Here is a 25,146-nt window from a genome sequence, read left to right on the forward strand (position 1 = left end):
AGCAATTTCTCCCCTAAATTTTGAAATAATGTTATTTGCCTCTTCCTTGATTTTATTTTTTTTGTTAGAATTTGAAAAAAAAAAATTACAAAAATACCTACTTGTACTTTCATAGTGTCAGTTTACTCTCTAAACCTTTTCTTTTTTTTTTTTTTAACATTTTTTTCCTAAACTTTGACATGATATCTATTTTTCCCTTTCCCATGTTTTTTTTTTTTTTTTGGTTAGAATTTGAAAATTTTTATACAAGTATTTCATTGATTGTTTATGTGTTGGTCCAAAAAAAGAAAATTGATTGTTTATAAAACTAAAATATGTCTAAATAAAAAAAAAATTACTTATCAAAATTGATAGATAATACTGATAAATAAATCCTTCTGGTTCATTTTTATTAATATTTTTTTGCGACTTTTTATTTTATTTTTTATTTTTATTTTATATCAGCATGACTCTTGTGGGCTATGTGGTATGCCTTATGGTAGATGGTATTAATGTAATACAATATTAAACAAGGGCAAAAAAGAAAATATAAATTTTTTTTATGTCAAAAAAGACATTTTAAGTGACAGTTTAATTCCTACTAAAAACATACTATCTCATATGAGGTTTTTAGCATTAAAAAAAAATGAAAATAAAAATAAATGTTATAAATTAATATTATCATTTATAATTTGTTGATTTTATCCCTACGTAACCTATTATAAAATGAATTAGGTAGCATATTAAATCATAATGGCATATGAATAAGCAACTTTAATATTGAGCAGTGAATTTTACCCAAATTTTAAAGATGGGAAAATAAATATTATATCAAAATTCACAAGGAAATTGCTTCCCCCCCCCCCCCCCCCCAAAACAAAAAAATAAAATAAAATAAAAAAAGAAAAAAAAATGAAAACAAAGTTTAGGACCAAATCGAAACTATATCAAAAAACTTGCAATTTCTTATGAATTTCATTATAATATCAATTTACGCTCTTTCTAATATCTTCTGTTATAGTTTGGCAAAATCAACCAATCTATATGAAAATTGCTTGTTTATGGTTAATCATATATATTTTTTTAAAAAATATTAAAGCAAAAAAAGTGAACCAAAACAATTTATTATTGGTATTATCTTTCAATTTTAATTAGTGAAGTTTAGATTTATACATATTTTAATGTTATAAACAATCAGTTTGAACATTAGGGGTGTGTTTGGTACGTTGGATTAGCTAGGATTAGATGGGACTGTGTCCCAGTCTGATGTTTGATTTGTCATTTTGAGATCGGGACAAGCTTAACCTAAACAGTAAATTTATCCCAATCGATTGGGACACATCTGACCCATCTTCCCTTCAGGTCATTTTTGTCCCAAACTCAAATGAAACCCTAGTTTGTTCTCTCGCCGAAGCGTATCATTGCCTTGCTGGAAAATAGAAGGAAAAATCACATCTGCAACTCTTGGAGAAGAAAACATGGTTGGTGAGTATGTTTTCTTCTTTGCATCTCTGTATCTGTTTTCTTCTTCTTGTGTTGTGACCTTTCTTCTGGTCCTTTGAAATGAAAGCCCATCTTACTCCATCTGGAAAGGGCTTCGATTTGCAAGTAAACCCTAGATTTGCAAGGACCTAGGCAAGTGTCATCTTCCTCTCTATTTTATGTTGTTGTGGGTGTGGATTTGAAACCCAATTTCATCTCTTGCCGACATATCTTTAAAAAAAAAAAAAAACTAAAATTTATACCCAAAATTCATTATTTTTTTCTCTGCGTTTGGGAAATTTGTTTTTTGCAATTTGTGTTTTCTTTCGGGTTGGGAAAGGGCTTCGATTTGCAAGTAAACCCTAGATTTGCAAGCACCCAGGCGATTGTCTTCCTCTCTATTTATGTTGTCGTGGGTGTGGATTTAAAACCCAATTTTCATCTCTCGCCGACATAACTAAAAAAAAAAAAAAAAAAAAAACAAAATTCCTTAAAATTTTTACCAAAATTTGTTATTTTTTTCCTCTACGTTTGGGAAATTTTTTTTTTTGCAATTTGAGTTTTCTTTAGGGTTGGGTTTATATTCGTTTGGCTTGGGCATTGTTCTTCTTCTTCTTCTTATTTCATTGCAGATAAGGCTTTTCATTGCAGAAGATCGAAGGAGCTCACCGGACATCTACATCTCTCGGACAAAAAAACACGGTCGGTCAGTATGGTTCTTACCCTCCATCTCTGCAGCTCTGTATATATGTTTTCTTCTTCCTTCCTTCTATGTCGTGACCTTTCTTCATGTGCCGATCTTACTCGATCTGGAATTAGGCTTCGATTTGCAAGTAAATCCCGGAGTTGAAATCCAATTTTCTTGTCAGAGTAATAGGTTTTTAGCTTAATGTATTGCATATATATATATATATATATTTTTTTTTTATTTGGTCTTGTGTGTCTGAAGTATGTGAAATGGTTCTAACTTAGTTGTTCTTTCTTGATTTGAGTTGGTTTGATTGGTTGTTCTCATTTGTTGTTGATTTCACCTTTGGTTAGTGTGGTATCTGGAGATTGATTTGAAAATGGAGTGTTCTATGTCGGTTATGTGTTTAGATATTGGAATGTCATTGCATTTCTTTTTGGGTGAATTTCATTACCATTGCAAGTAAACCAGAGAAGAGGCAAAATTTTTGCCTAATCTCTATTACTTTCATTTTTGGGTACAAATAGTTATACCTCATAAGCACCAAAATTAGACTCGCTGGAGGTAGAAAAGGATGAAAAACTAGTGGATAATTTATTTTGTACATCTTTTTCAATATTGATGTTTACAGTAGTTGAAAAGGAAAGGAGTAAACTGAGTTTAGAATTTACTTTCTTACACCAAAATCAACCGACATTGAATTTTCTCTCCCTTTGTATCGAACTCTATTCATACTTAAAAGGGTGAAAACTTAAACAAAGACAGACCCTTCTCATTAGGAAAAACTATGCAACTTAGCTAAACTAAGCTTGTGAATAAGCATTACGGTAGCATTGTGTGTATGCATGAATTATGTCATAAATTGTGGTTATCCCAGCGAAGCATGGATAACCCCAATTGTGTGCTGTTTAGTCTTTTGAAAAGGTTTTTTGAGTGATACTATATAAAATTTTACTCTATTTGTTGTGTGTGACAAAAGAAGTGCAAACATGATTAACTTCAGCATCTAAAGACAGTTCAGTTATTGTTGTCATCTTTGTGTGTGGTATGGCTGCTCTGAGCCTATTGTCTTGACAGAGAGAGTCTAATATAACAACAAATAATATGGTTTAGCAACTTCCCATAAGGTTTTCCATAAGGTATAAAATTTAAGTTTTCCTTTGTTGGCTTTCCTGCTTTGTCATTTTTATTTAATTTCCTTAAAGAAAATCTATCTTATGTTCCCTGGTGGCAGTTGTAATACTTGGTTTGAGGAGTTGTATGTTTGTTGCTTCCTTGCAAGGGTTGTATGTTACTGCTATTGAGAACTATGATTTAGATGTTGCTTTCATGTTATTATGACATGCTGGCTTTGTTTTCTAGTTTTAGGATGGTTTTGGGTTTTAAAGTTACCTATTGTTTCCATTATTTTGTTAACTCCTCATGTGACATGTAGTATAGGATAAAATGTTCCTAATTGAGTCGCTAAGGATGCTTATGGTTAATTTTGTTGTATGCATTTAACATTTGTAAATGATGAAGAGTAATCTAACATCTAGTCGAGGTGCAATTTGATATGCAGTCTGGCCAAGAAGAATAACATATTTCTTTTTTTGTCAATTTGATTTATATTAAAAGTTTTTGTCAAGATAACAAATATCTGATTTTATCCTTCACTTTTGTAGGTTTTCTTGGACCAAGGAAGAAAAAAACAATTTGGAGGGTTCCGCCACAGTTTATCAAAAGCTTACAGGCAAGGATTTTGGTTTGGAGGACTTGTTAGAGAATGTGTTGTGATGGATGTTTTGTTTTCTGGCAGTACCAAATGTTCATGTTATTGCTTGAAGTACAGTGTTTATATTTTTGAGATAATATTGTCCTCTCAATTCAAGTGTTGAAGCCACTTTATTAGTTCCAGTCATGAGGCATAGACGTGTGTTTGGTTTTATCTTCTCTCTCTTGGCAAAATATGCATGATTTAGTTGAATAATTTAATGTCTTCAACCAAAATAAACTCTTGTTTGGAAAGTATCTAGACATACTAATATATTGGCCTAATATAACTAATTCCATGTCTCCTAATATAACTAATTCCATATCTCCTAAAAATTTGCCTCTCACACACAATCAAACACACCTTACTGTACTGACCCGATCCATTTTATTGAAATGAGGATATGGAATTGATGCCTTATTTATTTAAAACATGTAATAAAAAAAAAATATAAAATATGTATTAGATTTAACAATAATAAAATATATATTTGATTAAAAATGAACAAATGTTAAAAAAAAAGTAAGTAGAACATAAATATAAATAAATATTAAATATGAAATAAATATTTTTTGTGTTAATCTTTAATTCTACCTCGTTACCATAATCAAATAAACAAAAAAAGAACGTTAATGATTATGTTTCTTTGTCCATTTTTAGTCCCATAGATAATTTTTTCTATTTCATCCAAAATAAATTATGTTTGTTAAATTTAATGTGCTTTCTATTTATTTGTTCTATTTTTTATTTTTTTTTCTTGTAATACATATGAATTGAAGAAAAGTCGTTGCATTCTTTTTGCTTCTAAATGATTCACAATTAGAGTCTTTTTGTACAGCTTTTATGTTGCTTTTGCTTATGTATGTTAGAGGTTACAGGAATCAATTACCTTGGAATGCAGAATTGCGTATGTCTTTTCTAAATAGTTTGTTAGACAATGATGTTAATTGTATTAGTCAACTTAGGATAGATAGGAGAACATTTGATACTTTGTATCAGTTATTAGACGAGGATGAATATTTTAAAAGTGATGGCATTGTTACATTGGAAGAGCAAGTGTGTATATTTCTGCAAATAATTGCTTATCATAAAGAACCGTACAATTATCACTAGATTTTTTAGATTGGGAGAGACGATAAATAGATATTTCAATTCTGTGTTGCATGGAGTAATGCGCTTACTTAAGATTTTGTTGAGACATCCATAACCTGTATCAAATAATTGTTTGGATGATAGATGGAAAGTATTTAAGGTACGTTTGTGGAATGGCTTGGTTATTAATATTATAGTTCAATTATTTGAAACATTATTTGATGTTAGTAACTTTGTTAATGACGTAGAATTGTTTGGGAGCTTTAGATAGAACTTATATTAAGGAGAATGTACCAGAAATCGATAAGCTAATATATTAAACAAGAAAGGATGAGATAGCCACAAATGTTTTAGGTGTATGTAATCCGAGTATGAAATTTATATTTGTATTACTTGGTTGAGAAGGTTCCGCTTCGGATTCAAGAGTACTCCGAGATGCATTAAGTAGGCCAAATGGGTTAAGAGTACTAATCGGTAAGGCTAATTCTCAAATTTTACATTGTAGAAGCCAACATTGCATACACTAATAGGAGATATGTTTTTTTTTTTTTAGGTTGTTATTACGTAATGGATGCTGGTTACACTAATGGTGAATGATTTATTTCACCATATAGAGGAACAAGATATCACATTTCTGAGTGGAAAGATGGTTGTGCACTCATAAATCACAAAGAGTATTTCAACATGAAGCATGCATCTGTTAGGAATGTCATAAAAAGATGCTTTGGGGTTCTTAAAAAGTAGTGGGCAATTTTAACAAGTCCATTTTTCTATCCTATTGCAACACAAATGAAGATCATTACCGCATGTTGCCTTATACATAATCTTATTAGAAGAGAAATGATAATTGATCCTGGAGAAGTTGAGTTTGATATGAGTAAAGATGTTGATGTTAGTACCAAGGATGACATTATATGGTAGATTTCTTCGTCGGACCAATGGACTCACTAGAGAGATGATATAGCTAAGCAAATGTTTGATGAGTGGAGAGGTCCTCGTGGATATTAGTGATCGATTGTTGTCCTTAATGCTCCTATAACTGTTTTATTTTATACTATTTGTTAAACATCTTAGATCATTTGTATGAAAACCAATTTATATTATGTGCCATTGTTGTCATCCGTAAATGATTTTTGCTTATTTGCTTGCTGTTATTGTATTGTTGAAATCATAAAAAATTGTATTTTGATAGAAATGAAAGTTGGAGGTAGCGGTCACAATATCCGGGGGGTTGAATCTAGACGTACATGGAGTATAGGGGAGGAAGATGCTTTGCTGTTTATTTTAGATGAGGTTGTAGCTAGTGGGCAGCGATGTAACACAGAATCATTCAAGCCTGGCACAATTACTATGATTGAGAGGCGATTGGCTAAGATATGTCCTAACTCGGGGTTGCAAGTAAATCCACACATTGAGTCAAAGATGAAAAAGTGGAAGAAGCAATATGGTATAATATACGATATGCTAAACAAAAGTGGCTTGGAATGACTCTCTTAAATGTGTGGAAGTTGATAGTGATGAAATTTGGAAAGTATATGTGCAGCTTTTGAAACTTTGGACATCTTCTTTCATTGAATTTTTTAACTTGATATATGAAGTTATGTTTTTCTATTGTTTACAATTAAAAGTTTATTTTTTTATTTTAGAGTAATACAAGTGCAAAGACATGGAGAGGTAAACCGTTTTTGATGTAGATAGACTTGTTAATATTTTTGGAAAGGATCGAGCAACAGGACATGGAGCACAAACTCCAATTGGTATGGTCAATGATTTGAATTTGAAGAGTGGAAATGAACAATTTAATGATGTGTGTTCTTCAATGTCTATGAATGAAATACATAGTGAACTGTCCACTCAACCCAAATCAAGAGGTAAGAGAAAATCTGGGTTGAAGGATGATGACATTGTGAGCGGGTTTGGCAATGTAGCAGAGAAATTGTTTGATAAATTGGCTGCAAAATTAGATAAATCTGAAGCCAGTTATCCATAATACTTAACTATGGAGCTTGACAGGTTAGGCTTTTCTGTTGATGACAATCTCAAAATCTCTAAGGCAATGAGATTGGATTCATCGAACTTTGAGGTTTTTAAGATTATTAGAACGGATGTGGGCAAGATTGAATTTGCTAGAAAATTTTTAAATTACTCAGTATTGTTGTGGGTCATATATTTAAGATTATGTATGAGGGGATGATAATTATGAACACTTGGATTTGAACTTTATGGACATATGTGGTATGGTAATGGATGTTGGTATCTAATTATGCATGTAAAGACACTTTTATGAAGAATGTGTTATATTTTAGTGTATTAATATGCACTTGATTGATTTAGTTAATTGTTATTTTATTTAATTATATTATTATATTATGTTATAATTTATTATAATATGCAAGAACATTGAATGGTAAGGAGAGAGTTTATGTTGTGTTTAAAGGTAGAAAATAAGGGATATATAATTTTTGGTCTGAATGTCATCAACAAGTGCAAGGATTTAAGGATAATTTATATCAAGCCTGTAATACAACTGAAAAAGCTGAGATAGCATATGCTGAATATATAGAACAAATAATGAGGAATCTAAATGAGGCAAATCCAATATAACATATCACCGCACATACACGTGCCAACTTGAACAATAAGTGGCGTAATGATTTTATAATCGACTGTTTGTTTGAATTACTATCAATGGGTATATTTACTTATTTGGCATAAAAGTAGATTATCGGTGTAAAATCAAATATATACATTTGTATGGAAACAAGTATGTGAAATCGTAGTTATCAACAAGTTCTTAATTAAATATGATGTTAACTTTATTTATTTGTACATATGATTTAACATATTATAATATCATTTTAATTTGTTTTGAAAACCATATATTAACGTAGTTTATGGGTGTAAAAAAAATTACAATTACAAAATTTCATTAATTATCTTTATTTTTCATTAATTATTATTTATAAAATATTATATTATAATTTAATTTTCATTTATTTTTAAAATTATAAATTATTATAGTTTGCGGATGTAATAAAAATTTAAATTTTATATGTGAATATAAATATATCAATTTACAATATTAATTAAGTATATTATTTCTTATTGTAATTATAAATAGAATTTTATAATTTTTCACTTAAAAAAATTAAAAAATTAAAAAATAGTCCAATCTAGTCCAATCCTGCACTAAACATGGAACAACCAGTCTACTATTCAGTTTGAAACTATACCAAACACATGACTGCACTATTCTATCCTGATCCGGACTTTTCCTGCATACCAAACGCTAGCCAACTAATTTTTACACATTTATACATATTTTAAAGATATAGGTAATCAATTTGAGCATTAGCCAATTAATTTTTAAACATTCAAATGAAAACTTTTAGGGAATGGCCTCATCGATATTATGTCAAAAATGCTTCAAAAACCATAAAAATTAAAAAAAATTTACAGGTAGCAGCAAATTGATATTAGCAAATTGATATTATGTCAAAGTTTGAGGAGAAAATTGTTTCAAAAAAGTTTAGGAAATGAAAGCACAGAGTTTTATAATTTTCCCAAACAAATGATAGAACAGTTGAAGGTGATTACATACTTCAATACAATCTATCATCAGTTTTTTACAAGCACATTATGACAACATCAGTTCCTTTTTCAGTTTGGAATATCTGGATTCTGTGGATGATATCACAAACACTTGCAGCCCTAGACCTAGGTTCAATTATCCCAAAAGTTTTGTAACTTTTTTCTGCATTCAGAATTGCATGGCTTAAGACACAGAGAGGTATTTGATTGCAACATTAAAATGCCCAAAAAAAAAAAAAAAATAATAAAAAAAGAAAGAAAACAGTTGTAAATACATTTCGACAAGGATCAAGTCATTACATTGGAAAACAGAGCTTTAAAAAAAAGAAGAAAAATGCTCTCTCAATTGTCTCCTTAATTCACAAGAAAACATTCTTTATGAGGTTATAAGAAAGAGTAGGGGGGAAAAAAAAATCACTTCTAGAAATCTTTCAGTTTAGCTGCTGTAGCCAAAAGAAGCAAGACTACGGGCACTAAAATGTTATCAGCAAAAAGAAAATGGTATTATAGCAATCATATTTAAGGCTGATAAACCTCAGGAAGTTGAAGACCCACACTTGCAGCAGATTTTCCAAGAACTCTTTTTGTCTCATCTGATCTATCCACAGCAATGTTGTAAGAGAACAATAAATCCTGCACAAAAATTATAATGTCAAAATCAGAGTATAAACTAAGATAAATAGTTCTTCATGATACTGATTCATTATCATGATTCATGATTTGTTAATTACCAATAATTATTTTATTGGAATGGAAATTACTATATGCCAGTAAGTAGATGACAAAAACTCTAAAACAAGGTGTCCGTCAAAGACAAAAAATATTTATACTAAATTCAGGCATCACCAATGAAACTTCTGGCTTTCAGAAGCCTTTCAATAATGTCTATTCAGAATGCAAGGAAAGAGATTAAATTTTTATAATTAAAATAAATATATTTCTTACTCTAATAGAATACCATGTCCTATTCCTATACTGTAGTTAAGAAAAAGCTTTAACAGCAATGTTTTTAACTGGTAATGACCCAATTAAAACCTGATTTAATTGAAGAGAAATCATTTTACTGTCTGTCAAGACAATATGAGAGCCAATATTTGAACTCCAAAATATTAGCAAAATGATATTTACTGAAAGATCCTTGCAAAAGAAAAAAGAAACAAGTTTCAGTTAAAGCAGTGAATGAGAGAAGTGCCTTGTGATAGTGTACACTGTTAAGAAGAACAGCATAGTCACGGGCAAGCTTAATTTTCTGCTCAATGGAAGAGATATCTGATAATATGGAATTTTTCCTGAACTCTTCTATTACATATTCTCTGAAATGCTTTTTAGTGTCTTCCTTGCCAATATGCTTCTTGACAGCTCTGAGGAGGTTACGATACACCTTCGCAACTTGCAAGGCTTCAGAACTCATTTCCAACTGTCCTCTGTAGCTGTCTTTGTTCTATTTTTCCTACAGCATGAAGCAGGAGAGATTCAACCACTCGCAGTTTGGGGAAGATATAAAAAACTTGGATTTTTCCAGAAAGCTTGAAGATACAACAAGAAAAAAACTAACAAGTTTAAGGGAAAAGAAATTACAAAGGCTCACATAATGAATCAATATTTTCTAAATTGCAGATTCATGGAAACAAAGAAAAAAAAGTTTTTAAAGAAAAATTCATCTTATGGATCACAGCAAATCTTAAGAACGTCCCACACTACAGTAATGGCCATTTACCTCTGCAGAAATAAATTTTAATGATACAAAGCTCCCCTTCATTTACAAGTTAAACTCAATTTCACCATAAATGTAACAACATTAATGGCAAAAGTCACCCACAGGCAAGAAACCAACAAAACATGGATCAAGACATCTTATCAACCAGGGATAATAACATCTGGATCCACTAACATACCAAAATCAAACAACCTTTCCTTGACCAAAAATAATAATACCATAATCCCCTTGAAATAGAAAGCAATAAAAGAAAAGAAAAAAAAATTCTAATAAATGAGAGACTAAAACGTCAACCATGCTTCATATGACAACTTTGAGCTAACTTATTCCCTACAGTCCAAAAACTCCGTTGCCTTTTATAAGTCCCTTGTATATTAAACTATTTAACTCCCTGGATTACCCTTGTTTCCTTACTCCGCCAGCTTACAATTTTGATTTCAGATTAATGGTGTGTGCTGGGTTTTTAAGTTAATAGTTGAATGAAATTAAGCTACAAAACAAGCATTAGAGTAAGAGCATAAGAAGGATGCAACAATGTATCAAGAAACTTCAATATAGGGAATGAGGGGGAGAGTGAAGAGAGGATAGGAGTGAAAGCTTAGTCTGATGGAATGTGGCAGATTTTTGGCTTGAATGAATTTGGAATGATAGTTTTATAATTATGGAGGATTGAAAATTTTGAGGAGTCTTGGATAAGTGTAGTTTAGGCTTTTAATTTAACATGCTTGGTCCTGATTAATTTTATCATTTGTACACTTTTGGTACAAGAGCTTTTGTATTGTCAATAAAACCCAGAGGAGGTCCATGAAGCTAAGCTAAAAATTCAATTAAATCTATTTAACTAGAGGAAAATGTTATCCATCCAAATGACTAATGATCTGTAATAAATCACAGTTCATAACAATATATAGCCCCACTCTAAAATTGCCAACATGCTTTAACAACTTCCCACAGTTACCACAAAACACTGTTAATCACACAGTTAAAGTCATCATCTTGCTTCTCCCATCTGTTTTGACCAATAGTTCAGCTTAAACTAAGAACCAATCATTCCAGATTTCCCCATTTTACAATAACACTTCCAGAAGTCATAAGGTAAAGAGCTCAAACATCAAAAAGACAGCAGATTTTGACAAACCCCATGCTAATTCTTCGTATATACAGGTCGAAGTAACCAACTAGCAGTATCAGCAAGATAAAAAATATAAGTCATAACAGGAAATAACAATATAATTTCAAATATCCAGAACAAAACTAAAACTCAAATTCAGCACAAGGAGAAAGATATGAGATCACCCTGCACCATATAAGTTGGATTATGTAAAACCACCTCCTTTTCAATTTCTAATCATATCCTAACAATTATCCAAAATTTTCTGAAGAGTGTGCTAATGACTTCTTCAATACATTCAAGAATAAAAACAGAAAAAAACTGAACTAAACATGTAGATTAAGAACAATGTTATTATTCAATTATGAACCAAGTATTAAGCTTAAGTATCTAATGTTACAAGTATTAGTTCACATCTGATTTTTCCAGACAACTATGACATCAAGCACCATGCGTCTCTATTAGACAGAAAAGCAAACACAAGTTGTGCTTGCAAAAAAACCAAGAAAGGAAAAATCGACCAAAAATCATTGTCTTTATTTGCTAAGAATTGACCACAAAACCTTAAATGTTAGCTGAAAATTCTGAAGAGAAAATAAAAATGAAAACAAAAAACAATAAATTACAGAGACCCAATTCAAGTAAATAAACAAACACAAAACCAAACCGAAAATCAAAGAATATAGCGAGAAATAATCCCAAATGAAGAAGAGAATTGCGAAATGAGAAAAAAGGCAGAGACAATAAGGAACCTGAAACGGAAGTAATGGCGAAGCGGAGAGAGACAGACTTCGGAATCCACCTCTAAGCACGTCATTCGCACGTGCAAACAAATATAAAGCTTTGGCCCGAGAATTTTTTTTTTAAAAGAAAAAAAAGAATTTTGAGAATTTACATAGAAAATAATTATTTTTTTTTTGCATTTTAATTGCACTACAAAATATTTTTTTAACATATTTTTGTTATTTATAATTATTAAAAATATCTTTATTATATTATGAAATCATTTTAAATATTAACAAAATATAGATGAGGTAATATAATCATATATATATTTTTAGAATAATCAAATTTAATATATTGTATAAAATGTTTAAAAATATATATTAAAAGCCGTCTGGATATATTTTCCCTAAAAATATAATTTGGAAATAAGACAAAGAAAATAATAATTAATAATAAAAAAAAAAAAACGAGAGAGAGAGGGTCGCAGAATAGAGAGAGAGTGAGCGTTGTGACTTGGAAGAGAGATTTGTAGAGCGTATCAGTTGGAAAACCCTGGTCTTGGCCGGGAGCGATTCAGATCTCTGGAATTTGGAATTCCATTTTATACTTTTTATCCAAAAACAATCCAAGCCATGTCGCGGGAGAGACCCAGAAGAGGCACTCTGCCTCCTGCTCAGGAGGTTTGCCAACCTCCAACAATTAATTTCTCTTCCTCCTCTGATTAACCTTTCATTTTTTTTCTGTTTTGTTCCCGAGAATACTTAAAAAGTAGAAGCTCTTATTTAATGTTTATGTGGGATGGGGGTAAAAGTTTTATTTATTTATTTTTTTTTTTGGGAGCCAAATATTGAGTGAAACAAAAATTTATGGAGTTCTGTGTTTCGCTGACTAAACTATAAATGAAAATTCATTAGATTTTATGTATGCTTTTTTTTTTTTTTTTTTTTTTAAGATATTTGATAGCTGTTAAATGGTGCCTAGTTTTTACATTGGATTTGGTTAATGGTTAAATAGAACATGCTTAAATCCTTATGGATGATGGCAGAAAAATGATAAATACGCTGCTTTTGGTTTATGGGATAGTGGAGGAATACAAAAGATGGTTCATTTTGTTATTTTTCTTTGTTTTGTGTTGCAATTCTTAAACACGATCTCTGTTAGAGTTTGATTTTTGAGTTTCAAAGAATGATGATTAATTTCAATTATTAATTTTTGTGGATCTCAATCATTATGGCAACTAAATGTCCGAAAATACTTATTATAGTGGTGTTCTTCTTGCAATAAGTCTCTTTATTTTGGCTACCAAGCATGATCCTCAATCATAATGTAGCTTGTTTTTGCTTTTAAATGCAGCATATTGACAAATTAGCGAAAGTTGTAGAAGGGGGTAATTGCTATGGGGCTCAACAAATGTACAAATCGATCAGTGCAAGGTATAATCATTTCTTTTTTCTGTTTTGTTCTTGTCCTGTTCATTTACATCTAAACTTTATCTTATGTTTAACACTTGAGATGAAAAATATAATTCCATTGATTATAAATTCTTCATGCATACTTAATTAGTGTGTTTTTAATGAGGGGAAAAAACCCAGTAGTTGTTATTTACTATCACAGATGTAGATGAATTAGTCTGTCCTTATGATTTCATGATGGTCATTTTTCTTCTATGTAACAAGCTATCTTTATTATTAATTCAGGTATACACTGCTGATGAAAGTCGTGCATGCTTTATTGCAGATATGCATCTGCGCAGAGGTATTCTGAAGCTTTGGATATCCTTCAAGCAGGCGCATGCATTCAGCTGGAACATGGACAGGTCATACAATTATGAGCACTTGAATATTTGCATAAAATCTTCCCTTCATTTATATATAACTTAATGTCATTTGAGCACATCCATTGCAAGTATCTGAGATAGGGCTTGTGATATGATAGTATTGGATTGAGCCTTAGCCTACTGTTCAACCATGAGGTCCATGTCTATACTGGTTAACATGTGTGTCTTCATCCATCTGATTTATTATATGTGAACCTTCTTTTTTTCTTTTTTAATTATAACATATCTCTGGTTGAGACAAGTGAAGCTGAAGCTCTATTCCTTTATGATTTGGCCTTTTTTTTATTTATTTATATATATAATTAAAATATTCAATTAGCTATATATATATATATTTAAAAAAAGGGAAAAAAAAAAAAAAGATAGAGAGTTAGCTGAAGCTCTTTATGATCTGTGCATCTAGGAACATATCATAACATTCTGAAGTTTCATGTATATGGAAACATTTCAGGTTACCTGTGGGGCAGAGTTAGCTGTTTTGTTTGTTGAGACACTTGTCAAAGGAAAAGTTCCTTATGATGATGAAACACTTGGTCAGTTTTTAACTTGTGATGTCGTATTATATGCTTATCGATTTTCTCTTGGTTGGTTCTTATCTTTTGCTATTATGATAAGTACTTGTTAAGTTTCCCTTGGTGGTTATAATCACTTTGTTTCATCTTATGCTATATATTCTGAAGTCTTCTAATACGAAAGAAATTGCATCCCATGATTATATGACAATTTATGGTTTTTGGTCTATTTAACATTTCTGGTGTTGTCTTTCTTGGTGATTATGATAAAATATCTTTCTTAGATCGTGCCAGGAAAATTTATGAGAAGTTTCCTAGAATTCCTATTGCGGCACTAAATTTGACTGAAGATCAGGACATCCAACAACTTTCTGAAGCAATTGGGGCGGCAAAAACACGTGTAGAGGGTTGCTCTTCATTTTTAAAAGCTGCTATTAAGTGAGACAATATGCCATTTCTTTTGCTGTAATAATATGCATCTGTCACAATAACATCTTTGCATGGAAGTAATGGTTTGGAAAGGATGTATGTGAAAAATAATCCCTGGGATATTTATTCCAGGAAAAAAGAAAAAAAAATGGTATAGAAAAAAGTAATATCCCCCGCCCGGGGGGGGGTGGGGGGGGGAGGGGGGAGAGAAGGAAGCAGTCTGTTTCATCATTATCAAAAAGGCATTGTGTGGAGTGAAAGCATGTAATTATGCTCAACAGTTTCTAGTTACATATAGTTGGCCATATCTGGGGCTACCATGGGTGAAGGATTGAGAGGTACAATGGGTTGGTGCTTTATATGATATGCCATATTTGGTAGTGATGAAGATTTGAACTGGCTACTTAAAGTTTTGGATTAGATTTTTTATATGGTTCTGATAATTAGAATGGGGCTTAACATGAGGGTTTACAAGACCATACATGCATCTTTGATGGCTTTCAATGTTATTTGAAGTAGTTCTTTTGTCAATGTGCTTGCTTACATGTGATATTAATTGACAATTGTGCAATGTGCAAAACTCACACACACAAAGTCTGTAGTTATGAATTGGTATATATAATATATGCCATATGTATTTCACTTGGACCTGATCTGAGTGACTAATTTAGCACTTCAAATGCAAGCCTAACTTCTTTTTTTGGTTTACCAGGTGGTCTGCAGAATTTGGAGGACCCAGGAATGGTTCTCCAGATCTATATGTTATGCTAGCTGAATATGTATATTCTGAATCTCCTGAGGTGGTAAGTGTTCAGAGTTAAATTTGAAGTGTTCTCATATTTGTTTGTTTACACTCCTATTATATGAGCCTTATCTTTTGTTACTAGCCTTTTCTGACTCATCTCCTCGATGTTTTCCATTTTATTCTGAAATATTAGATGAAGAGAATGCATTGTAATGTAGAAATTATTAAATTTGTTACTGATGGATTGCTTGCAAACCAATTATGTCTATTGTGCTTAGATGACATTTTGAATTGGGTTTATATCATTATTAATGGAATTTGAGCTTATATTTTGCTCATTTTTGTGTAACGGAAAAAAAAAAAAAATCTATACATGTATAAGCAGATTTATTTATTTTTTTGAAAGAATGCTTAGTTTGTTTTAGGATTTACTTAAGATACCAAAAAGTTGCATATTGATGTTTAAACAATTTGGATACTATTACAATCTCACAACTATACCGAATAAAGAAAATCGTTATAGATGCTTAGGATATCATATGTCGGGTTTAGAAACATCTGTGTGCTTCATGTGTCTAATTCTTCTAACACATTTACTCGAAGCCATCACTTGTAATTAGCAGGAAAAAAAAAGAAAAAAAAAAGAGGTGTACGGGAACCAGGATTTAATCTGATTTCTTATATAGTTTATAATTGCATCATCATCATCTCACTCCATGCTGTTATATTACATGATCACGTGATAGTTATGACATTGATAGATATGTATGCTCTTAATAATTGTTACACAAACACGCACGCATAAGGCTGCTACAATTTCTAAATGATTGGGAAATGCTGCATCTGATATTCATGATTTAAAATATGCTTCTGGGAACTCATTGCTGATTGATTGAGTGATTTTGGGTGGTATCTTAACAAACCTGCTTTTGGCCTAAGTGAATGAATCAAAATTTTCAAATGTTTCATACTATAGTATTTCGGTGCCTTTAAATGCATTCTAAACATGATGGAACTAATTTATTTCCCTTGGTCCTGTATGTTTATGGTCCTGAAAGTATTCTATCGTTCAATTTGTGGAAACATACTTTAATTAGGAACATGAACCAAATGATCCGTTAGTCCATTTATGCCTTTATACAGTTGGTTCTTATTGTAACTCGTTAGTGCATGGTGAACACTGATGGAATGCTTATTTGTGCTGCAGGATATTCCTAGAGTTTCATATTATTTTGTCAGAGGAAGCGACCCACATAAATTTGCTTCTGTCCTAGTAAATTTTATGAGCAAGGTTTGCCTTCTCACTTTTACTATTAATGATGTTATTTGTTTTTTGAATTAATTATATATATGATGTGGTATTGTTGTCATGCTTTCATACTAAATCAGGCCATATATGATATCTTTTAGCTAAACTTGTTATCGGTATATGGATGCATTTCCTAAATGAAAATGATATGTTTAAAGGTTTTCATCATAGGAGGTTCCTTTGTGGTTTTACAGTTTCTTTGGTATATCTATATTCTGATATTCAAAGCTTTTATTTTATTTGTTAGCGTTAAGTATAAGTACTTGTTGTTAAGAATTTTATACTTTTTCTTCCTAATAGTGTGATCGGTGTTCGGTTCTACCCTTGTGGTAAACTAGGTTATTGGACCGTTCCGCCGAGTTCCTTCTGCAGTAATCATAATCTGTTCTTTGTTGTATAGTTTTTTTTTAAAGATTCATACTTCTTAATCATGCAGTGTTACCCAGGGGAAGATGATTTAGCTATTGCACGGGCAGTTTTAATGTAAGTTATCTTACAAAAAAGATACTTGTGCACAGAGCAACTATCATGATTACCATTACTATTATGGAATCCTTTCATTGATTTGATATCATTAAGTTAATTGAGCTACAAGTTGAAACTCCTTGGTTGCTTCAATTTTTCCTTGACGTGTGTCTCTGGCCATTGCTATACTTTTAGGTCACTTTTATTTCCTGATGTTTCACTTTTTCCCCACTTTCCTTGTTAGGTTTGATTAAAGGAGACCCTGACAATATTTTGTTTACCAGATGTTTCACTCCTTCCCCACTTTCCTTATCATTAGGTGTGATTAAAGGAGAATCTGACGATCTTTAGAGTCTAAGCTATTTAAGTGTATCTAGCTATTTAGGGATTGATTATCCCTTGCCCTGTTTGACTTTAATAGAACTGCTTGTTGATGACTAATTGCTGGAAAGGTTGGGAGTTCCTCAGCTTTATTTGAGGAACTCTGAAGACGTAGGGATCAATGTTATTGCGCTTGTATTTTTGAAAGCATGTTTGCAGGACTTTTTTTATGAGCAATTTTCTATAGTCATATTAGAAAGAAATTAAATACTTAACTAACTTAGTTAAGGTTTTGATACTTTCTGAAATGCTGTAGAACATAATTAGGTGTGATTAAAGGAGACTCTTGACAATCTTTATAGTCTAAGCTATTTAAGTGTACTTAGCTATTCAGGGATTGATTATCCCTTGCCCTGTTTGACTTTAATAGAACTGCCTGTTGGTGGCTAATGACAGGAAAAGTTGGGAGTTCCCCAGTAAGCTTTAACAGAAATCCAAGCACAACAGATTTTATTTTTATTTTATTTTTGTCTTGGTCTTAGAAAATGTAATCTAAAAATTTTTTGGTCATTTGAGGAACTGTGGAGACATAGGTATCAATTTTGGTGCACTTGTATTTTTGAAAGCATGTTTTGCAGGACTTTTTTAAGAGCAATTTTATATATCATATTAGAAATTAAATATTTAAATAACTACTTAGTTATGATTTGGATACTTTCTGAAATGCTCTAGAACATAATTAGGAAGTCCGCATACTTGCCGGTGGTGGTACCCTGAGGTCCCTCATCATGTCACTGCCTTGTATAATTTGCTTTTCTTGAGGTCTATATCTGCTCTTAATCATGAATATTAATTAATTTACTTTGGTCAAAGCATTCTTATTTATTCGCTAAAAGCTCCAGTAGTATGCATACTATTTGCTTTCTGTTTATATTATGGCCCCACCTTTCATGAAAATTCCATCACTACATGAAAAATTTTGGACTAAACATATGTGAGAAAATATGCACACCAATATAAAAAGGCTGGAAGCAAGGCTATCTTGGGAACTTGAGGAGAATATTGATGAGATTCCACTTTTTATTTTGAATTAAATAGCTCCAACCCACGCCAGAAGAACACTATTCAGGAAAAGCATGCATGGCATGATATTCTTCTTCTTCTTCTTCTCTTGTTTTTTTTGGGTCCTTGAAGTGTGAAGTTTTGCTTCAAGCAAACTATTCATTTTTGGCAGGTATTTATCTTTAAGTAATCTAAGAGATGCTAATCAACTCATTGAAGAAATAAAGAAGCAAGTTGAACATGAGGAGCATGATTTTCCCCAATCAGATTTGATCCAGTTCATCACTTTTCTGTTGGAAACGTAAGTTTGTGTATCTCCCAATAAGCTAGTATCTCAAAGTCAAACAATAATTTTTCACAGCGATAACCATTTATGGTAGTATATTTAGATTTCCTTGTTTAGTCATTCTTCCCCAGATAACGCAACATTAATATTTTTCTCATTTCTTATTTCTCCATCTCTTCTTGAATTTCCCTTTTTCCTTTTCAGTTTTATGCGGAAGATTAGTTGCTCAATTCCAACCTTTAATTTCTTCATTATCCTCTTATTTGTAGTATAGAGTAAAAGGTTGTTCAAATATCAAATTTCAATGCAGGTTGCAGAGGGATGCTTTCCCTCTTTTCAACATGTTGAGGGTGAAGTACAAATCAAGTTTAGACAGAGAACCTGCGTTTAATGAGGTGTGCAATTTTGTTGCCTGTCAAAAAATCAAAACATTTGACAATTTCCTCTTTTTTTTTTTTTCTTTCTTTTTTTTTTTTTCCCCTCTTATGATAATATTTAAGCTTCCTTGTTCTGTTATCAGATTGATTTTCTGTTGGATTTGTGCATGTCCACATTCTAACACACAATGATCATGTTTTTTAGTTGCTAGATGAAATTGCAGAGAAGTTCTATGGAGTACGGCGTAGAAATCCCATGCAAGGAATGTTTGGTGAAATTTTCAAGGTAATCTGCATATTACAGTGATGTTTATTTTTCTTTTTTTTCTAAGAATATAGGAATTTCTTTAAAATCTATAGCAAAGCCAACAAGAAAGGCGACAAAGAAACAGTCCATACTGGAATGAACTATCCAAGAGGCTTTGCCATATATACAGTAATGAACTAGGAAAAACAGAATCAATGCAGATTGATTTGGTCCTTAGATATGGAAACGAGGTATTTCTAAGGACAACAATGATAAACTGGATTCTTACCTAGAATATGGTTCTTATTGTGCAGATGATGGGAGAAATGCAATAGCGATTCTGATCTTTTCAAACCTTGGTGGATCTGGAAATGCTACTTTTATTTTAGCTTTGGCATGAAAGCAATTTTTTTTTTTTTTTTTCTTTTTCTTCTTTTTTACATTTATTTATGTTGGAATTACAAGGGTAATACGTCTTGAGTCCCATGTAGAAGTTACGTAGAATTTGACAAAATGAAATAAGTTTCCGACCCCCATGTTTCGTAACGTTCAAGTTTTTGACCTGTTTTTTCTTCTTTGTTCAAGAAACTCGAACATATGTGAATGAAAAAAAAAAAAAAAAAAAAATTCGAAGTTAGCCTTATTTTATAAATAGTTGGAGATTATTTTCAATTTTTAGTTTTTTTTTATTATAATTGTTATTACATTACTATTTAATTTTATAATTTGTTTCCTTAAAACTTTTTCCTTTTTTTCGGGGTAACATTTAGTTTCTTTGAACTTGTATAATTTTACAATTATTTTCAACTAAAGTAAAACTTATTAAGTAAAAAATTGAAAACCAAAAATATAAACATTAATGAACGAGCATTAAATGTCCTGTTACTGTTCTGTTTTTTGGTTCTAAAGTCTCCATTTTCCCAGCTTCTAAGCGAAGTAAACATATAATAAAAAAAATCAAGTAGAATGTTAAAACTAGTATAATTAGTAAGAGCCCTGTGTGGTTCATTTTTACAACTGGGGATAACATTCCCTGTATTTTAAGGAATAAACAATTATTTCTCATATACAATTATCAGAAATAAATTTGGATGGCACAAACTAGTCTTCAATTAAGAAAATCACTCCATTTTCCTTGGCGAAGTCATGTTTGGTGTGGTCAACAACCTATAGAAACAAAAAATAAAATAAAATAAAATAAAAATAATAATAAATAAAGAAAAAATAATAAATAAATAAATAATTTATTTATCAGTACTCTCTAATTCCTTATGGACTGATATTTACAAACAGAAACATGAAAATACACATTGTTGTTATAAGTACATGCAGAACAGTTTATGAAAGGTGTTCTTAGATATTCAAAAGGTATTCTGGACGGTTTGGAATTGAAGTTGTTAAATACTTCCTTCTCCATGGTATTAGATACTGAAAAGATTGCTAGCAATACTCAGGGGTTGGGATTGCCAATTGAAAATTTGCATGCATACTCAACAATGATTGGAACAAAACATTTTAACATGTTACAATGATTTCCAAACTCTGGAAACCAACAGAAAAACAAAGAAAACATTTACCATCATATAGGAATGATATTAGATTCGAGTTTATTGTTAGTGGGATCCTATTAACCAATTGAACTTCAAATCAAAAAAGAAATACAAATAAATAAAAAGTACTTGCAAGGAACTCTGTTTTTTCTAATGGAACCAAAAAAAATATAAAAATAAAAAAAAACACCAGAAACAAAAGTGGAAAGTGAGCAAAAACAAAAACTTGTTTATGCAACCAACGACAAGGTGAAGAAGGGAAATTGCACTAGCATGCCATAAGAACAAGAAGAGATAAAAATGAGTTCAGCCATTCCTGTTGTGATTGCTATGGTACCAATTCAACCAATCACAAGTGATCAGCATATGAATTTCTCAAGGAAAACAATGGTTCCTGCTTTATGTTCATGCACACCGATAAATGACCAAACCCTATCGAAAACCCAATTAATTTAGTATATACATGTCATCATAGCTTGCCAGCTAATTGGTAATTCTGTCTAGATGTGGTTAGCAACCAGTAAGGTGACGTATAGCACTAAATTAAACATATAAAAGCATTTGATCAACTTCACTGAAAGCAAGAAGGATGGAAACAAGATCATTGCTCTTGACAATAAAGTAAATAAATAAATAAAATAAAATAAAAAATGCTAAAAGTACCTGAACAACTAAGTGCCAGTTAAAACCAAAATTTGGGTTTTTTAGGACAAAGTCGTTCAATCCAATTATGAATAAAATCCAATTCTGGTTCCAAGCCAAAACAAGTACTTGAAGTTCTTTAAATCAGGCAAGCCTTGAAAACTAATTTAGAGAACGATAACAAAACCAAAACAAAAATACAATCCAATGATAGATTAGCATATGCACCCAAAACAGGAATATAAGATTAAATCTCAGTTAAGTAGGGAAGCGGAGCAGAGGAACTAACTTACATTAGTATTGCTGAGTTCCAAATTATAGAAATCCATTACATCTCCCTTGAATATTGGCCCGGCATGCCATGTCCCACGATGAAGCTTAAGAAATTTAGAACCTGTAACCCTGAAAGCGTGGATATCCTCAACACGAGGAGGCACATAAAAATGACCACAGCTAGACTGGACGATGTTGTCATTGATGTTTGAATCCTCCTTAATTTCATTTGCATCCAAAATGGATGGTTTAGCTACTCCAAGATACCAAACATGACCACCAACCGAACCAAGGCACTGTGTCACGTTTGCATGGTGTGTGATATTGGAAAACTTGAGCGGTCTATCTTCTATACGCATAATGTAGAACCTATCCATATACAAAACCAACCATATATCCATCACAAATTCACAACCATCAACAAATTAAATATATATATATATATATATATATATATATAAAGAGCAATCATTATAATTGATGGGCACTTCTAAGTTTAATAAAAATCCATCAAAACCCAAATATTAACTATTACATATCATCCAATAAACTTTGATTTTGATCACTGCAACTTTACAATGAATGGGCATTTCTCATTTTCATCGAAATCCATCAAATCCAAAATATTAACTATTAGATATTCAATAAACCTCGCTCTGAATTGCTACCAGAAACTTCAACTTGGCACCACAGCTATTGAAAAAAAAAAAAAAAATATTCCATGGCAATGTGTAAGGATGCTGAAAATATTCACTAAAATTCGGCTTCAAACAAACTATTGAAATCCGATTGTGTTCATGAAATTATCTAAAAAGCTCAAGCAGCAAAACTTCAAATCTTTCTATGAATATTCTTTTTTTTTGTTTTTGTTTATTATTATTATTATTTTTTTGGTATTGAAATGAACCTGGGAATCCCGCGGCTAAGGTCAAGCTGAGCATCTCGAGGACCGAATTCATCACCGTCGGGAGAGGCCTCAATGACCTGACCGAACTCATGGAAGGTCTCCGGAGTTGCTTCGGTTGGTTTCAGCTTCTTGGCAATCGGGACTGAACCAGTGGTTGCCATTCCTTGATTCTTGTCCCGCTCCAAATGCTCTCAGATAAAGAGGAAATAAAATAACCTTCACAAACTTGTTTTTTCCCAATCCCACTAATCTTATCCATATTGTTCTGCCCAAAAAACAATAATAATAAAAAAATAAAAAATAAAAAAATAAAAATAAAAATAAAAATCTGGTAAATTTGCTATAAAAAAATTAAAAAAAAAGCCAAAAACAATCTACGTTAAATTTCCTACAAAAAGAAAGTTGATTGGTATAGATTTTATTTTAAACTGAAAGTGCGGAACGTAAAAAATATCTTAATTGAACAAAAGATTTAAGAGTTAAAAAATCGTTATCTAATAGTAATACAAACAATACAATACAATTATCCAAAATTATTTAATTATCCAATTCAACACTCACTGACATATTACCCAAAAAAAAAAAAAAAAAAAAGGACCAAAAAAAAAAAAAACCACTAACTGACACTAGTGCCAAAAGATTAAGGAAAAAAAAAATATATATATATATATAACTCACTAACACGGTTCGCCAAAAGTACACTTACAAGGGCAAATGCTACAAATCTTGGTTTGAGTCCAAACACCTTGTCAAATGTTAATTCTTATTGTGTGTTTATTTATTGTTATAATGATGAAGATAATAGCTTCCGTAGTTGAACATTTTTATTTATGCTATGAGACTATAGATTCGAGTCATGAAATGGGATGCAGGAATTTGAAAAAATAATAAACCATGCGAGTGGCCATCTGAAAGAGAGGAGGAAAAAATTGCACGTATAATTTTCTTTTTTATTAATCTATATCATTTTGTACAATATATATATATAAATATATATACAAGATTATCTTTAATTATTCTAGTATAAAAGGAATAAAAAACTGTTCTACAAATAATGATGAAATTAAGGAAGAAATCATTGCAGACAAATTTCACCAGCTAAACTTCCATAAACTCCTTGACCAATTCTAAAATGTGGACCAACCTCAAAGATTGTTGCAATTTACCTTGTAACACTTTTTCTCAAGGTGAAGCATGAATGTTAATCATGTCCAGCTTACTCAGAAGCCGAAGCTCAGTTGTCAAAGGTTTAGTGAAAATATCTGGAACTTGTTTTGTTGTTAATACATGCGAAGTTTGAAGTAACTCTACTTGAATCTTTTCTCGAATAAAATGACAATCTATTTCAATATGTTTGGTCCGTTCATGAAAAATGGGATTGGCTACAATATATAGTGTAGTTTGATTATCACAATATAAAATTGCAAAAGCAGAAAAATTGAGACCAAAATCTGCTAAGAAGATTGAGAAATTTTAACCATTGTATCTCAAAAGCAGCTTGGCCCATAGATTTATATTTTGCTTCAGGAGAAGATTGTGAAACTATATTTTGCTTCTTGGTTTTCCAAGAGGCTGGACTGAATTCAAGAAAAGTACAATAGCCACTTGTAGAACGGTGGGTATCAAGACAACTTGCCCAATCTGAATCAGCATAAGGCATGAGTCGTAGCGGATTAAAGGATGATAAAAAAAAAAAAAAATACCTTTGCCAGGACTCCCTTTTAAATAATGCAGAATGCGTAATGCATCTTCAAGTTGTGGATGTTGTGGTGTTTGCATAAGTTGACTCAACACATTAATAGTAAAAAAGAATATTAAGTTGAGTGATTATCTAATACATCAAATGACCACTAAGTCATCAATAAATAGATAGATCTAGTAAAAGGTCTCCACTTTCAGCATTAAACTTAACATTTTGTTCCATTGGTGTCGTAGAAGTTCGACAACCTAAAATTCCCATGTAATGTAGAATTTAAATAGAATATTTTCTTTGACAAAGAAAGATACTTGTAGATGAATGTGCAATCACAATCTCAAGAAAATAT

The 25,146-nt window shown here is 31.3% G+C and overlaps 4 protein-coding genes across 6 annotated transcripts; 2 read left to right on the forward strand and 2 right to left on the reverse strand.

The window, feature by feature from the left end:
• Window positions 1–1,323: 1,323 nt before the first annotated feature.
• LOC132805130 (uncharacterized) lies at window positions 1,324–7,232 on the forward strand. The gene is made up of 4 exons (XM_060819964.1): window positions 1,324–1,464; window positions 2,094–2,163; window positions 3,814–3,881; window positions 6,187–7,232. Exons 1-4 carry the CDS (start codon window positions 1,458–1,460, stop codon window positions 6,480–6,482), a joined length of 441 nt encoding a protein of 146 aa, XP_060675947.1. The 5' UTR covers window positions 1,324–1,457; the 3' UTR covers window positions 6,483–7,232.
• Window positions 7,233–8,830: 1,598 nt separating this feature from the next.
• LOC107413677 (uncharacterized) lies at window positions 8,831–12,318 on the reverse strand. Of its 2 annotated transcripts, none has more exons than XM_016021690.4 (3): window positions 12,166–12,318; window positions 9,778–10,035; window positions 8,831–9,218 (listed from the first exon to the last, which is right to left on the reverse strand). In XM_016021690.4, the coding sequence occupies exons 2-3, from the start codon at window positions 9,994–9,996 to the stop codon at window positions 9,105–9,107; spliced, it is 333 nt and encodes a 110-aa protein (XP_015877176.1). In that variant the 5' UTR covers window positions 9,997–10,035; window positions 12,166–12,318; the 3' UTR covers window positions 8,831–9,104. The 2 variants fall into 2 exon arrangements, with proteins under 2 accessions (XP_015877176.1, XP_048326583.1); XM_048470626.2 differs by having other exon boundaries at window positions 9,778–10,026; window positions 12,166–12,295.
• Window positions 12,319–12,570: 252 nt separating this feature from the next.
• LOC107413680 (protein GET4) lies at window positions 12,571–20,275 on the forward strand. 2 transcript variants are annotated; one of them, XM_016021693.4, is made up of 12 exons: window positions 12,571–12,819; window positions 13,493–13,572; window positions 13,877–13,955; window positions 14,428–14,509; window positions 14,773–14,926; window positions 15,630–15,720; window positions 16,870–16,953; window positions 17,408–17,454; window positions 18,992–19,120; window positions 19,416–19,500; window positions 19,688–19,768; window positions 20,044–20,275. In XM_016021693.4, exons 1-12 carry the CDS (start codon window positions 12,772–12,774, stop codon window positions 20,062–20,064), a joined length of 981 nt encoding a protein of 326 aa, XP_015877179.1. In that variant the 5' UTR covers window positions 12,571–12,771; the 3' UTR covers window positions 20,065–20,275. The 2 variants fall into 2 exon arrangements, with proteins under 2 accessions (XP_015877179.1, XP_015877180.1); XM_016021694.4 differs by having other exon boundaries at window positions 12,763–12,819; window positions 13,837–13,955.
• Window positions 20,276–20,691: 416 nt separating this feature from the next.
• LOC107413681 (uncharacterized) lies at window positions 20,692–23,326 on the reverse strand. Its single transcript, XM_048469775.2, has 3 exons — window positions 23,102–23,326; window positions 22,215–22,563; window positions 20,692–20,896 (listed from the first exon to the last, which is right to left on the reverse strand). The coding sequence occupies exons 1-3, from the start codon at window positions 23,260–23,262 to the stop codon at window positions 20,831–20,833; spliced, it is 576 nt and encodes a 191-aa protein (XP_048325732.1). The 5' UTR covers window positions 23,263–23,326; the 3' UTR covers window positions 20,692–20,830.
• Between the last annotated feature and the right edge of the window lie 1,820 nt (window positions 23,327–25,146).

This window comes from Ziziphus jujuba, chromosome 8 (assembly GCF_031755915.1).
Source record: "Ziziphus jujuba cultivar Dongzao chromosome 8, ASM3175591v1".
NCBI lineage: Eukaryota > Viridiplantae > Streptophyta > Magnoliopsida > Rosales > Rhamnaceae > Ziziphus > Ziziphus jujuba.